Source organism: Leptodactylus fuscus, chromosome 9, assembly GCF_031893055.1.
Source record: "Leptodactylus fuscus isolate aLepFus1 chromosome 9, aLepFus1.hap2, whole genome shotgun sequence".
NCBI classification, from domain to species: domain Eukaryota; kingdom Metazoa; phylum Chordata; class Amphibia; order Anura; family Leptodactylidae; genus Leptodactylus; species Leptodactylus fuscus.
The window spans coordinates 20,555,405-20,571,775 of record NC_134273.1 but is presented as its reverse complement, the minus strand read 5'-3'; the positions used below and the strand labels follow the sequence as shown (position 1 = coordinate 20,571,775).

Genomic DNA, 16,371 nt, shown 5'->3' with positions numbered 1-16,371 from the left:
CCAGGGCAAAGATGAGGTTGGAACAAGACAATGCTGTAGGCCCCTTGCAAGCCAGCTAAACCAGTAGCATGCAGGCTACATATCTGCACTATAGATGTGCTGCCCTCTAGTGTCATCTCAGATGATGAAATTAGTGCTAGAAAGGGTTCCAGTATCCACGTCTGGTACACTGCTGTATATGCTCAGTACTACTGACTCCATTATGAAAGCAATAAATCACACTGTTTGTTTTTTAGTTTTGTTTTTATTGAAAATCTAAATTTTGTACAAATAGACTGCAAATAAATATGTAACGTACAAAACAGACGTGTGATGAATATGCTATGGAAAAAAAGATGTCATGAGACAGCGGGATGGATTGTTATATCACTTTCCCTGTGTTTAGTACCTATTGGGGGTTCTCGGGTGAAGCGCCATGCTTCGCCCTGTTCTAAAGCAGCGGGGGTCATGAGACGGGCACAAAGCCTCCTTGTCCTATTTTGAGGGCTAAGAACAGTGAGCGTTTGACGTCTTAAAGGGAGACTCCACTTACATGACTTATTTACACCATTACATGAAATGTTAATAAACTGTCAGCTATGTTTGGGAGTTCTTCTCATTGCTTATTGTATCTGTGTGACTACATGACGTTTTAGTCTAAGTTTATAGCACAATTGTAAAGTCTGCTGGATTCAGACGTCCTAGTGTTCGGCTGATCCGCACGACTTGCTGTTGAAATCCTCAGTAAATCTGCTGATATTGTCAGGGAAAGTTCTTTGTGGCCATATAGAGGTAATGCTTAGCTGCAATGAGGGTGGTAGCCCCTCTGGCTGCTAGGTAGGGGGTCTATAAAGGAAACCTGTGAGGTTGATATGGGACACTATACCACCCACAAGTTCTTATGGATCATATAGACCTTTAGCAATGCCTTCATTAAAACAAATCTGTATACTTCCCCAGAGATGAGACTTTATTTTTGTCTCCGGCAGGGATGGCATTAAAAGAAGGCTATTTGGCACACTACACCCTTGGTCGATGATAACCTATGGGGTGTTTAGTGTCCCAAGTCACCCTAAGGTTTCTTTCAAAGCCAGTCTACCGCCTCCCCAAGTGTATTCAACTGCCACCCCCTACATTACAGTGCTATATATGTCACTTTTGCAGATTTGGAGGAAAATTTTGAATCAATCTGCAAATGGGGCAGTCGGTACACTCAGCAATGACATCACTGACTACATGTGACCATTGCAACCAATCACTGGCTGACCTCTGCAGCGCTCACATGTCGATATGATGTCATCACTGCAGCCAAGTAAGAAGTTTTCTGGAGAGTTAAACTTGTCCGACTTCCTCTGGTGGTTTCCTTATGCTGGACCTGTGCGGTGGGGGTCTGCGACTGATCACATGACCTGGGGTCAAAAGAAACCACCATTGGAACCCAGGTAAGTTTAACTGCCTGGACAACCCCTTTAAACAAAGACCGGCTGGGTAAGAAATGCTTCTATTGCTAGTTTTGTCCAGGAGTCGGCAACTATTGGCTCTCCAGATGTTGTAAAATTACAGCTGCCATTAAAGTGAAGCATTCTGGGAGTTGTAGTCTCACAACAGTTGCAGTGCTGAGCCCTGATTTAGGTCAGTGCCTGTCTTTGCTGAAACTTTATATGTTGTGACCGTGAAAAAAATGACCTGTGTACTGTCCTGTGCAGTACAAAACATCTAGCATTAAAAACTGGTGCAAAGATAAAGTGGCGCTGTAGCCCATGCCGACCTGTAAGATGCGGCCATGGATTTCCAAGCTTTTGCAATTACCTGTGTAATCTGGTCCCTATGGGCAAAGTTCTCAACAACTTAAAGTGTTCACTACATATACGAATAAAAAAAATATTCACATAAGAAACCAATGGTTTGTAAGCCGTGACCTTCCGGCTCTTGGGAATGTACGATTCCCATGCGACTGCCTCAGACCCCTGGAATATACGGAACTGATACTATGAATAGTATTAGTATAGAAAAATATGATGCTGTGTACAAAATGCTGTCAGCACGCCGGACAGGAAGGGATTTCACCTATAGTTAGAATTTTGGCTGTCTTCTGTATTCGCATTCTTGCAACAAATAGCGATGGCTGCCGCCCCTTTACCACCTTTTGGATTGGAGACAACGCAAGTGTTATCAACAGAATAAGCCCCCAGAATGTTAGAACCGCGGGAATAGGCATTACAGCCGGTCAAGGTCCAGCCGTCGTCACAGGACACTGTTACCTGGAATGCCAAAAAGCACAAAAATTATTTTTTTTATGTACTGTGTAATATTAACTTATGACCACAAGGTGGTGATCTAATAAGTATGGGGGGGGGGGGTTATCTTATACACCAGTCTTAGAAAAGGTCCTGGCTAATGCGAGGCATCCCCGAAATATCAAGAGGCTTCGGCTTCTTAATAAATCAGGTACGCACCAGTGCAGCACAATGCAATCCACATCAACCCCTTTGTGCCGGAATTATTAAGAAGCTCTGACCTCTTAGGCTTCATTCACATCTGCATCAGAAATCCGTTCGAGGGAGTCTGCATGGGGACCCCTCGAACGGACTACCGAACGCCTTTGCAAGCGGTGTGCAGTGAAAGTACATGGACCCCATAGACTATAATGGGGTCTGTGTGCTTGCCGCGAAATCTCCGCAGGGAACATGCGGACAGGAAAGTAGTTCACAATCTACTTTCCTGTCCTCATGCTGAGATCTTGCGGCAAGCACATGGACCCAATTATAGTCTATGGGGTTTGTGTGCTTTCACTGCACACCGCTTGCAAATGCATTCGGTAGTCCGTTCGGGGGGTCCCCATGCGGGCTCTCCGAACGGATTACCAAGTGCAGATGTGAACCAAGGGTAAGTCTTTCAGGCACCTTCCCCTGCACCAGTCAGACGCTGCCATAGATTTCAGACATAACACAACCATTTTCTGGTGTGAGTTATAGTAAATTTGTCAGGCTGAGGATTCCCTGCTCTGCCCACTTTTACAAAAAGTGGCGAACAGGGCGCAGAAGGAACAATATGGCACAAGAAAGATCTGTGAGCCAAAGATGCAGTACATTTATTAGTAAATCCCCCCTCCTTTGAGTTTTTGGAAACCGAATGCTTACCTTATCTGTGAAGCCTACAGGAAAGTGTTCCTTAACTTTGCAGGAGATACTTGGCGCATGGCAACACAAGGCGTGAGAAGTGATCCCACTTTTCCCAATGCATACGGGATCTCTGTCCCCGGAGCTGTGTACGGGCCTTACATGATCACTAAAATGGCCACTTAAGGAATGGGAACTGCAACCTGAGAAATAGAAAAGGAATGGGTTACTTGTGATAAGATCTGATAGTTACGGCCGAGTACGGCAGGACAATGATAGGAGTAGATACCGGTCAGGACATGGTCCTCCTGTGGGCAGCTGGCGGTGGACATTGTGCTGGCATCGTCGGAGGTACTTGCATTAACACTGCAGCTTGCTTTTGGCCAGACGCAACATCTAGCAATTGCATACACTCCGTCTCCACCAAAGGCATTGTGTGCCGTGCAGACTTTCTTCCCATCTTTATCCTGTTGGATGAAGATTATTATCATTATTGCAGCTTTACAGTAAGGTCGGTTTCAATATGGCGGCATTTTAGCATCCATAACACACAAGTAGAGTTTTGCAGTCATTTGGTTCAGCAGAACAGCAAGGTAGGAGGGATCGAGGTCATATTTAAAATGCAGCCAAACCTATTTTCATGGCGTGGGCTTTCGTACCTACCTCAACCTGTTCCCCTTTTCTTTTACCATTTCTAGAAAAACTGGAGCAGCTGAACATTTCCTCATTTCCGGAGCACTGCACTGATGTAGTCGCTGTCCGAGCAAAACCTGACGCTTTTGACCAAACTGTTCGGCATAAAAGCTGCTCATCTAAGAGAAAAAAAATAATATATTGGAAAATGTTTGACTTTAGGGGTGTCATGTGATTAAAAAACATGGCTGCCATCTTCTAGATATGTTCTCTGCAAGGAGGTGGAGCAGATAAGCTGTGACATCATCTATTATCAGTAGTGGATGTGTTGTACAGGTTTAGTAACTTACCATTAATAAGTTTCACAGGCAATCCCGCCACCCTGTTCGGGGTGATAAGCCTCTGATCATCAGGAAACCAGGCTTCATTGATGGCGTTCTTGGTAGAAAAGTGAATGAGTCTCTGCCTCAGTTCTGTCACCGTTAGCTCTGGCTTGCCATTTAGTATCATCGCTGCGATCCCTGAAATAGAACCATCAGTATACTGGTCAGTGACATCCTGATACTGGTACGAAAGGATTAAGACCCAATGCACACAACCAATTTTTGGAGCAACGTCCAAGCGCCATCATTCCGTTACGCACTCGTCTCTATGGCGCCTTCCAATCTGTTCTGTTCCAGTGACATGAAGCAGGATAAGACCTGTTCTATGTTCATCGGAACAGAACGTATCCTCGGACGCCCCCTTTGGATGGCACACTCGGACGTGTGCATGGTATTTGGGGAAGGGTAATGACTAGCAGAGGGGTGCAGTGGTATCAAGGGAACAGGTGCAGGGGAGCACAAAGGATCCTAAATAGCCTAATATCTTGAACAGGGGGCACTGCTTAGGGCCCCGCACTTAGACAATGACCTTACTACAGTATTGCACAGAACTACATTGCCAATAATAATGATAAATATATTCTACAACCTGAAGCCAATGAGCCCCAGTGCAAAATCTATAATGGGGCCCCTACGTACCGTGTGGCATTAAGAACAGTGATATATTTGGGGCCCCTCACGGTTCAGTGACCCGTAGCGACTATGACCTTGGCATCCCCTATAGTTATGTCCCTGTCTACAAACTTAAGTGAAATAGTCCATAACCTCTGTAGTAGTAGCCCTCCATACCTGCCACATGTGCGGCCGCTTGAGATGTTCCGCTCTTCGAGGTAAAACAAGTACTACAGTCACTGGATGCACCAATGATATCATCTCCAGGAGCGAACATATCCACACAATTGCCAAAATTAGTGCCAAGAGCTCCCATTGTTACCGGTTGATCTTCATAGTTGGTGGCGCCAACTGTAATAACCTGTAAACGGAGGAGATCCAGTATACCATATTATTCTCTAATGGTACAGTCATGTCCTGTCCAATGTAAGACATCAGATTAGGCTTCATTTCTCTGCCGATTTGTATGGACAGTGGTCTTGACCACATGAATGGGGCAAAGCTGCAATACCCAGCACAGCCCCTACTAAATGAATGCAGGATGCTACGACATCGCCACCAACCCCAGCTCTTTGCACCCTGTAATAGGTTTCCCGGTATAAATAATACAGCTTTGGGGCAGTCATACTAACCTCTGGTTCTGAAGCTGGTGAATACAAGCAGGCGTTGTCCTTGTAATTCCCAGCAGCGGCAATGATTATTACCCCGGATTTTATAAGGGTCCGACATGCCATATTGAGTGTCTGGCTGAACCCTCCAACAAAGGGAATAAGAATAATCATGGGGCTGTATGGCTGCTCAGCCAGGGCTTTCTTTATATACTCCAGACCTGCAAAAGATATACAAGTATAATAGGATTAGACAAAAAGGGTCTGCTTTAGTTGTAGGGATATAGCACCATTTTTGTTCCTTTGTATCTGATATTGTAGGTCGGCCTTATTCACTTAAAGAGACTGAAATATCAGGCACAACATAGGAAGAAGGTTCAAACCTGGTGTGAATAGAGTCACAAGTAACGTGTAGATATAATAACTAGTAGCGTACATACCCATGAGGCTTCCACTCACTGTCCCTTTACCCTGACAGTTCAAGACTCGCAAACTGCGCAGATTGACACCTTTAGCAACACCAGCATCTCTTCCATTCAGAACACCAGCCAGATGGGTGCCATGGCTCTCACATTTACTGGCCTGTAAAAAAAATATATCTAAGATTTTTATTGTTTCATTAAAGGGCCCCTTCATATAAAGTAACGTGGAGGGACAAAAGTGGTCATTATACACCTCTGCCATGTGCACCTCCAGGGATTCTGGGTGAACACCATGTACAGACTAGGGATTTATTCACATGACAGTTTTCTTTTCTGCAGTGTTTGGATGGGATTAGCCAGAATCTCATTCACTTTGCTGATACTGTAAAATGCACCATTTTTTTTCGCAACAGGCAAAAACACTGCATTTCCGCAACATTGGGCCTTAACCTAAATGGGTTTTTCTATTACAGATACTTATCACATTATCCACAGGGGATCACTGAGGGTCTGACCATTGGAACCTCCAAAAACCAAGAGAATGGATGGCCTGAAAGCCTCCTTAAGTCTCCCTGTGAATGAAGTGCCAAGGTTTCCGGGACTGCAATCTCCAGCAGCCCCATAGAAGTCAATGGAGAGCCAATCAGGGAAACACACTGGAAGCGTCAGGGGGAATTTTAGGTTCTTGTTCTCTTGACACCACAGTGATGTGACCCTTATACCCTATCCTGTATATAATTATCTGTAGGCTCAACCCCATTACATAGCACATGGACAATCATGGTCAACCCCTTTAGATAGCACATGGTCAATCACGTGACCATTTAGTAGGATAGGTTCAGTGGATTTGCACTGATCAATGAAATTTTTATTTTTTTTTAAACAAACTGTTAATAATGAGTGACAATTAGACAAACAAAAATGGAATGGAATGTACTGAAAATGGATAAAAGATGACTATAAAAAAAACACATGTGAATACGCCCATTTTTCAAGGACTTATGGCACATGAAAAATGAGACGGTTGAGTGAATAAGGCCTAGAACTGACCTGTCGATAAAATCTGGTCCCGTCTTCCTCAGGAACATTCTCAAATTCTGTAACTTGAACCTTCCCTTCAATTTCTCGATGGTTGCTCTGTATGCTGGTGTCTAAGAGGTATACACCTACCGACTCCCCTGTATCTGAGGACAAGAGAGAAGGTATTAGGTAAAGGCAAACATATCTCTTGCTTGGCATCTTGTTGTGTAGTTTCTGACGTGGCATCTTGCAGTGTGATGTCTTGCGTGGCGTCTTGTTGTGTGGCGTCATGTTGTGTGGTGTCTTGTGTGGCATCTTGTTGTGTAGTGTCTTGTTGTGTGCTGTCTCGTGTGGCGTCTTGTTGTGTGGTGTCTTGTGTGTCATTATATTGTGTGGTGTCTCATTGTGTGGCGTCTTGTTCTGTGGTGTCTTGTTGTGTGGTGTCTTGTGTGGCATCTTGAGTGGAGTCTCATTGTGTGGTCAAAACAACCTGGATGATCACAAAGGATCAATAAACCGCGCTAACCTGTGATAGCATTAAAAAACTTTATTGGACGCCGAATTTACAGCGTTTCGGGGTGATTCCCCTTTTTCAAGTGGTCAAACAGAGCAAGGTTGAACAAAATATCCAGATAATGTGAACAGGCAGCTATGGAAGCAGAATGGGCCAGGACTCAGATGCAGATGGAATTGCAGGCTTCAGACAGACAGATGATGTCTGGGACACAGGCACTGAAGATTAAGACCAGCATGCTATCACAGGTTAGCGCGGTTTATTTATATGTGGGAAGCTAGTAAAACTATATTGACCACAGAGCTTTCATCACCTGTTTAAATAGAATAACTGCCTGACTACATGAGTTATTTTCCCTATACAAATATGATCCAGACATCAAAGGATTAATATATAGCTCAGAAAAGACCTAGTGTGAGCTATACAGGGAGAAATAATTTGATATGTGACCTATTAACTTCCTTTGCAATAATATAACCCAGACATCAAGAGGTTATTATTTGTGTGGCTTTCAATGTATCCAGTGTTAGCTACACAGGGATAAATATTGCATATGACTGCATGGAAAGGCAACACAAAAAGTGACTGGTGATTGCCTATATCTAGTAGAAGTCATATTGCATTAATGCTATTATTTTAATAGGCCATTTTCTTTTTAATAAAACTTTATTAAAGGTTATGTTTTATAGATTTGCTCCTACATTGACTTTTCAGAAATATATTGAGTAAATTACCCGTCAGTGACTCCAGGTTGTTTTGTCCGTTTTGAGTGCTGTTTTCCCTTCGGGGTAAAATGTTACAACTGCAGCTATATTTGACCTGTCAGCTCACTGAGCTAATTACAAACTATTTTGTACAGATCAGCTCGGTGCAATATTGTTTTTTTTTGTCTCATTGTGTGGTGTCCTATGTGGCATCTTGTTGTGTGGCATCTCATTGTGTGGTGTTTTATGTGGCATCTTGTTGTGTGGCATCTTGTTGTGTGGTGTCTTGTGTGGCATCTTGTGTGGTGTCTCATTGTGTGGTGTCTTGTGTGGCATTTTGCTGTGTGGAGTCTCATTGTGTGGCGTTTTGTTTTGTGGCGTCTTGTTGTGTGGTGTCTTTTTGTGTGGCGTCTTGTTGTGTGACATCTCAATGTGCGGTGTCTTGTGTGGCATCTTGTTGTGTGGCGTCTCATTGTGCGGTGTCTTGTGTGGCATCTTGTTGTGTGGAGTCTTGTGTGGCGTCTTGTTGTGTGGCGTCTTGTTGTGTGGCGTCTCATTGTGCGGTGTCTTGTGTGGCATCTTGTTGTGTGGTGTCTTTTTGTGTGGCGTCTTGTAGGTTTCCACAGTAATAAAAATTAACATAATAAGACAAATCTTACTTGGGGGGTTGAAGTGGTTGGCTACATGCGGAGAGGGCACAATCCTGTCCAGGTTCCATGGCACACTCTGGCCAAATACATAGGAATCCTCTTCAATGTAATCCACATGTGGCAGCTTCAGGGCCTGATATTGATGGAGCAAGGTTATATGTTACTGTAAACCTATATAATATACCAAATGACCACCTCTTTGAGAAGACCACCCTCTTATTCACACCGGACACATTTTCACTTCCACCATTTAAAATGTATAGTGGCCATCTTCTTTGAGAAGACCTAGAAGACCACTTTTCCTTGGATTTTTTGGTTGATAGCTAAAGGAAGTTCACTGTAATTTCAAGTGACAGACCACCAGTTATGGTTTTTGCGGCCATGTGCCTGGGCTGTATTAAAGGTCTACAGAATATGGAGCAGGTCCTATACCTTTACTGCCCGGTGCAGTCATTTCAATATAGGGTCAGTATAGACTGGATCATACCAATCCGTGTGTCATCAGTACCTTTTTACTGACCTGTATACTGCACACGGTCGTGTGAATGGGGCCTAATAAATGTCTGATAAATGGCGTATAGTAAGTGGGGGCCTGTTCCCGATTTTGCATTGGGATAGATAGCATTACAACATGCCTACTGTGCACATCTACCCTGCTGCTGACTAAGCGTCAGACTCCTACAGACAAGAGAAATAGAGCGTGATTACATCTGTATAATTATTTTTCTCATTAATTCACAACCTTTAGCATACGAGGACCCAAGAGGATTACATAATGGCTATAAATGTGATATAACCGCTAAAGATGGCACTTGTCAAGCTGCTGCAGACAGAATAGGATGAATCTGGTCCTATGGCCAAATAGAAGGTACAGAACTGTATTCACTCTTATAGTTTACCGTCTTGTTATTATTCGGGATTTCATGCATTTTTTTTGTTGGAAATATATAAGAAATAATACAATAGTCCTATAGATTAGGGTTGATGTAGCTACTGGATAACCACCATCACAAGGATGTCCAAGGTAATTCCGAAGGAGATCCGGTTCCAAACAGAAGAACAAAAAAGGATCTGCCCAAGTCTTGTAGAAAACACAACGCATTTCGGCACGCCATTGCCCCTTATCAAATGTCTGTTATCCACTATACCTTGAAAAATGGGCAGTGGCGCCCTATAACATGTTATGTTTTGCCTTTCTACAAGACTTGGGCAAGTGTAGATTCTTTTTTGTTCTTCTGTTTGGAACCGGTCTTCCTTTGGCAATATCCAATTGATTCGCCACATATGGCTACTGTATGGAATCCTGTGACCAATAGAATTACTTCTGGTTGATTCTCTTTCGACCTATATGATCAAGCTAGCACCAGTCAGAAAATGTAGGCGGCTTTAAGATGTATGTCTAACAAACACTTGTGCCGATCCTATCCCAAGGAGCAAATGCAAAAAAATCAGAATCCAACACATCCTTCCTATCCCTTTGAAGACGCCATACACCATGGAATCCACTATCTCAATTGAAGGGATGAGTGTCTGTCACTTACCATCTCCAGCAGATCACTGCTCATCCTTACCACAAACCCTCGAAACAGTTCATGGAAGGTATAGATAATTTTGGTAAGGTAGCCATGTTTTGCCGCCTTGGTCTGCAGCCGACGGATCACTCTTTCCGTCTGGGACTTGTGAGCATTTTCTTTTAAGATCACCATATACTGGCCGGACATTCTCCAAGATTCCTATAAAGCAACATTCTGAGGTCATGAAATTGGGTAAGGAGCCCAAATAAGCACCCAAATAATGTCATTTGGACTAAATGTTTTGACAATTACCGTTACTCCTCAAATTTGAAAAGCAAAAATATTGGAGTGTTCTTCAAGGAGTTACCGCCTGCTTAAGAGGCAATCTTTTGCAATCATCCCTACAGTGAATTTTTGATAGTGATGGTTACGGGTGCTAAGGGGTTTAATCATCCTTAGTGGTTAGGGTAATCTGTGGGTCTGCTTGGCTTATGGGCGCGATGGAAGCTGCAAACTCAATACTGATGCCAGTACTTATGGGCCCCCTAAGGCTCCCGGGCCCGGTGTGACTGCATTCTCTGCACCCCCTCAAGTTACGCCCTTGTCCTTTTCCAAAGCTGTAGCCTCAGTGACATCATTAGATGACATCATGAGAACATGTTGAAAGAGGTGAACACTTGGACAGAAGTGGTGCGGGTAGTGTCCACACGGCGCTTGGTCCATTTGGTCAAGCCAACAAAACCCAACTACATGTAGACTATTTGGTCCTCAGTAGATCCTATACATATTTGCATATCTTGAATCTTGTAATAAATCTATAACTAATGTTCTCTCGAGCGAGCTATTATTAGAAATAGCCTTTGGCCCTTTGTATGTGACGGATCCCTCATTGTGCCTCTTTATTTGCATTTCCACTTCCAACAACAGCAAAGAGAAAAACATTGAAACACAACATGGATGGCAGCAGACGAGAGCCATGGAAATCACCGGTTATCTATATATACAGTATATTTTCTTTGGGGGGTGGGTAGGGTAGGGTTAAAACTTTAGAATGCCCTATTTTTGTACCAAATATGGAAAAACAACAACTAAAAAATCTAGACCGTACCTTATTGCTCCAGAGGAAAACCCCCGGAGTTGTTTTCTTCTCCGTTTCAGCAAGAGCATCTTCTTCCAGGGCGAGAGTGAGGACGATTTCTTCTCCGTAATCGCTCTCGTCTGCTGCGGTTTGGACCGGACCCAAGAGCAAGCAGCAGGTCCAAAGCAAGACGGAGGCGCTCAGGATCATGGTGTGACCTTGGACAAGAACAATTGCTAAAAATTGAATATGTCCAAAACTTTTCAGATGGAAATATTTTATCGAAGGTGCTATTGGAATAATACCAAAGCGTAAATTCTCAAAAGGTACTCACTAAGTTGGTAGCGTGTGCAGCCTGGTTTTGGGTGGGGAGAAGCAGAATCACACCACCTCTTGTCTCATCGGATGATCCAGTCTGGTTACTGATTACCTGGTTTTGCTGAACCTTATTCGTAGAGTCGAATTACAAAAGAGAATGCTTGTATGTTTAGGGTTTTATGCCACCCCCTCATAGGAACAGGCACAGGACTGTGCACGCAGTGCCCCTCCACTCCCACCAAAATTCATGTCCAAACATAAGCTGGATGCATCTCAGTGACAGCTCACTCCCACACACAGAACCCTCTGCCCTCCCATACTACTACAGCCTCCCCCCCCCCCCCATATTTTGGGCCCTGCAAGCAATCCGTCTGCTCCCTGCCCCCTTTTTTTAATTCCAATTATCTTCCATGCCCAATGCTCATCATTTGTGCTATTTTAGGAATCATTTTGCATATCCTCCCAAGCTAATTTTTAAAGCTTTGCCTTTGATCTCTAAATCTCTGCAAATGTTAATTTTTCAGCTCTACATGATGTAGTATTTGCGCTAAATTCTTGTCTCCTCTCGTCCCCTCAATGCTTTTGCCATGAGCTATGCATCATACTGGGAGATTATGTAATGGATAAGTAGAAATAATTATTCTTACTCATTTTGGATGGTTTGCGTTCCATATTTCTTGATAGTATACTGTATAGTGACCCTGACTGGCCATTGGGTGGCGCTGTTCACTTTGTACTGATGGCTAAAGCTGATAAACGCAAAACTAGTCAATGTTGCAAAACAGATCAGAGTTACCATTGACTATGTCCATTCCCCACAAACGTAACTTAACTTTTACCTACAAAGTAGGGGTTAAGTCTTCGATTAAAGGGGTCCCACCAATTATGAGAACAGGGGTCCTGTGTACCGTAAATGGGGTGATGTTACATAGGCATGTCTCTATGGGACACAACTGTAGTTTGTTTCTGTAACTACAGTATATGCAATTATAGAATGTATCCGGATCCATTTCTTACTATGGCTTCTTCTACAATATTGTATTTGTTCAGGATCAATGTACAAATGTACTGTACTGTGCATGGTTAGTAGTGAGGAGGCCACAACACCCCCCCAAACCCTCATCTAACTTTCAGGACCCCTGGCGATCTTCAATTGACGACTTATCATAAGGATTGGTCATCAAATATTAAACCTTTTTAAAGATTAAATAGGCCATAATGGGTTAGTGTTAGTTTTTGCTACAATTTATCATTCAATCGTTTCCTGATTTTAGCTATGTCTGCTGCCTTAGGCTTAGGCTAGGTTCACATCCTATATGTATCACATGGAAAAAGCACAAGCTAATACAAGAAGACAATAATCAACCAATATATATAAAAAATATCAAATATTTTATTACACATTAAATAACATATTATTAAAAACAATAATGTACAGCAGGGCAGATTGAATTAGAGCCAAAGACATACACAAATAGACACATAGAATAAAGAACGTGGGTTCTTATGCTAGACCATGTAAGATAAATAAAGGTAAGTATAGTAGCAAAAATAACACTAGTATGAATATAGCAGAACTACATTAGTGCCAACCAAAAAATACTGTTGGCAAAAAGCACCCATCCAAAAATATGTCCCTATAAATGTAGACTAGTATTTTGTAATTATAGCATAAATATCTGAGGACATATAGGAGGAGACAGCTACAGTATATAAAGTGTGAGGTAAACTACATAAATATAAATCCCATCGATAGGGAATATAGATTACATATATGATCACACTACAATGCAGCCAAAGCTATATACATACAAAATACAAATAGCTCCTATAAGGCAATCAGCCAAATACCTGAAGTCATGTCTCCAAATAAAGGTCAGCTAGCAGCCACGATAGAATACTAACAGATAGGTAGACGGACCACCCCTACGCGTTTCACCACTACTGTGGCTTCGTCACCTCCTGAGGAAGCCACAGTAGTGGTGAAACGCGTAGGGGTGGTCCGTCTACCTATCTGTTAGTATTCTATCGTGGCTGCTAGCTGACCTTTATTTGGAGACATGACTTCAGGTATTTGGCTGATTGCCTTATAGGAGCTATTTGTATTTTGTATGTATATAGCTTTGGCTGCATTGTAGTGTGATCATATATGTAATCTATATTCCCTATCGATGGGATTTATATTTATGTAGTTTACCTCACACTTTATATACTGTAGCTGTCTCCTCCTATATGTCCTCAGATATTTATGCTATAATTACAAAATACTAGTCTACATTTATAGGGACATATTTTTGGATGGGTGCTTTTTGCCAACAGTATTTTTTGGTTGGCACTAATGTAGTTCTGCTATATTCATACTAGTGTTATTTTTGCTACTATACTTACCTTTATTTATCTTACATGGTCTAGCATAAGAACCCACGTTCTTTATTCTATGTGTCTATTTGTGTATGTCTTTGGCTCTAATTCAATCTGCCCTGCTGTACATTATTGTTTTTAATAATATGTTATTTAATGTGTAATAAAATATTTGATATTTTTTATATATATTGGTTGATTATTGTCTTCTTGTATTAGCTTGTGCTTTTTCCATGTGATACTGTGAAGTCTTTTCGGGCTATTTTTTGCAAGAATGTTATGTGAGGTCCCTGTGTATATAATGGTGTAATCACATCCTATATGTTACATAGGGACCCCCTCTCTTATATCACTGGAGGGTGTTTGATTTATAGGGCAGCATAAAGGGCCATATTACATTCCATTTGTGTCAGATTCTACAAACTGCGCTCTTCCTCCATATTATATTGCAGCGTCCTCCACTCTGACCTTGTTTTCTAGAAAACACCATAGAGATTCCTCCGCTAGTAGACATGTTTATCCTAAAATAGTGCTCATGTAGTCATCCATTATACAATCTGTCTTTGTCTTTATGCCACCCTCCCTGTTACACTTGCCTGTCCTGCAGATGGCGCAATATATTATCTTTTAGTGTTTGCGTAAGGTTAGGGTACAAGTCTACTGCCACTGCAAGGACAATCCTGCTAGGATGTGAAAAACGTCGCAAGCCTGGTGTTATGAGCAAAAGGTTTTGTGTTGCCTCAAGTATCCTCAATGGTTGCATAGTATACAAGAAGGGTCTAGTCAATGAATCTCATGAGACATTCACTCCAGTGATGATTTCCCTGCCCACAGTATAATCCTTCTTAGTGCTCCCCTAAACAGTATAATGCTCCCAAGTCCCCCTCCACCCACACTATAATGCGCCTTAATGCCCCCACGAATAGTACAATGTCTAATATCTTTTGTGCATCTTATAATCAGAGCTCTTTTTGTCCGAAAAATACCATATATACCGGACAACTGATGCTCAGCTTGGACCTATATAGGATGGCAGACCCCGGTCAATGGGCTTTTACTAAAACTAGTTGAGTACCGCTACTCTATCCTGTTGATAAGGAATAAGTGTCCTTACCAGCACATCTAAAATGCAATAAACTGTTTTTTGCACCCAATTTTGCCTGCTTTAGTCCCCATTTACATCTGCCTTTGGATTTCTGTTCGGGAAGTCCACTTGGGGATCTCCCCCGAATGGAAACCTATACGCATTAAAAACCAGTTACCTAAGGAAACCATGTGAACCCCATAGACAATAATGAAGTCCATGTGGTTTCCACACGGTTTCCGCACGAAACATGCCGAGAGAGAAGTGCTGCTTTCACTGCAATCCTCAGGATGCAGAGGCGTGTGCGTCTAAGTTTGACAGCAACCTGTGCACCTCCTAAAGCTACACCCCAGGCCAGTGAGAATACAGTAATCAGTAATAATTATTTGATTTGATTTGAATACAGATATAGCTGATATTATAGCTGTAACGCTCCTACCTTCCAACATCACCTTCAGTGCCCCATCCACCTAGCATGAAGGGCACAGCCTGGGCGGCAGTGTTTATTATGAACACACATCTACAGAAGCGCCATTGCTTGTTTTCCTGCAGAGATGTTCGCTGAACCAGAAAGACCCCTTGTATTTAGATCTAGTTCACATCTGCGTTCGGGTTTTTTTTCCGGGGGGGGGGGGGGGGGGGATTGGAGGTCCCCAAGTGTAGTTTATGTGCCCATATAATAATCTGGGTAGAATATTTTACAATCAAACCAGTTATTGTATCTACCGTATATATAATATATATAGATGCATTGGGTGCATATAGATGCATATATATAGATGCATAGATGCATATACTGTATATAGATGCATTGCATCTATATAGATGCATTGGGTGGCTTAGATAACATCTAGGCACGGAGACAAGTCAGGCATTATCCTTCCTCATTGATCCCATCTCCTTACTGTCACTTTGGAGTCCCCATCACAGAGCTAAGGGAGCCCTAGTCTAAGGCAAGTGGTAGGTATCAGACTAATACAGAAAAAAATGGGAGGTACCTATTATTTGCATTTAGCAAGTGGGCCCCCAGAATGAACCCCAAGTAATCCCAGTCTGACACCGTATGGCAATTATTCAGTTATGTCTTTATGGTAGTGGATAAGGTCAAGGAGATAAGACTAGGTCAGTGGAGGTTCAGCAGTCAGCACGTCGGTAGTAACAATGTGGGCTCTGTTCACATGTGTGTGTTATGCTTTTCATCAGGGTTTGCAATATTTTTGTGGGCAAAGGGAGCAGTCTAATAAGGTTTCCACTGAAATCCACTCTCCTTTTTGTCAGTTCCATATACAGTCCTATGAAAAAGTTTGGGCACCCCTATTAATCTTAATCATTTTTTGTTCTAAATATTTTGGTGTTTGCAGCAGCCATTTCA

General features: G+C 42.5%; 1 protein-coding gene across 1 annotated transcript; it reads right to left on the bottom strand.

Annotated features, from left to right (window-relative positions):
- Positions 1-2,005: 2,005 nt before the first annotated feature.
- Positions 2,006-11,877, bottom strand: PCSK9 (proprotein convertase subtilisin/kexin type 9). The gene is made up of 13 exons (XM_075287438.1): positions 11,571-11,877; positions 11,267-11,454; positions 10,186-10,377; positions 8,654-8,777; positions 6,807-6,940; positions 5,775-5,916; positions 5,359-5,555; positions 4,904-5,087; positions 4,082-4,252; positions 3,762-3,910; positions 3,388-3,565; positions 3,120-3,301; positions 2,006-2,240 (listed from the first exon to the last, which is right to left on the bottom strand). The coding sequence occupies exons 2-13, from the start codon at positions 11,444-11,446 to the stop codon at positions 2,043-2,045; spliced, it is 2,031 nt and encodes a 676-aa protein (XP_075143539.1). The 5' UTR covers positions 11,447-11,454; positions 11,571-11,877; the 3' UTR covers positions 2,006-2,042.
- Positions 11,878-16,371: the final 4,494 nt, after the last annotated feature.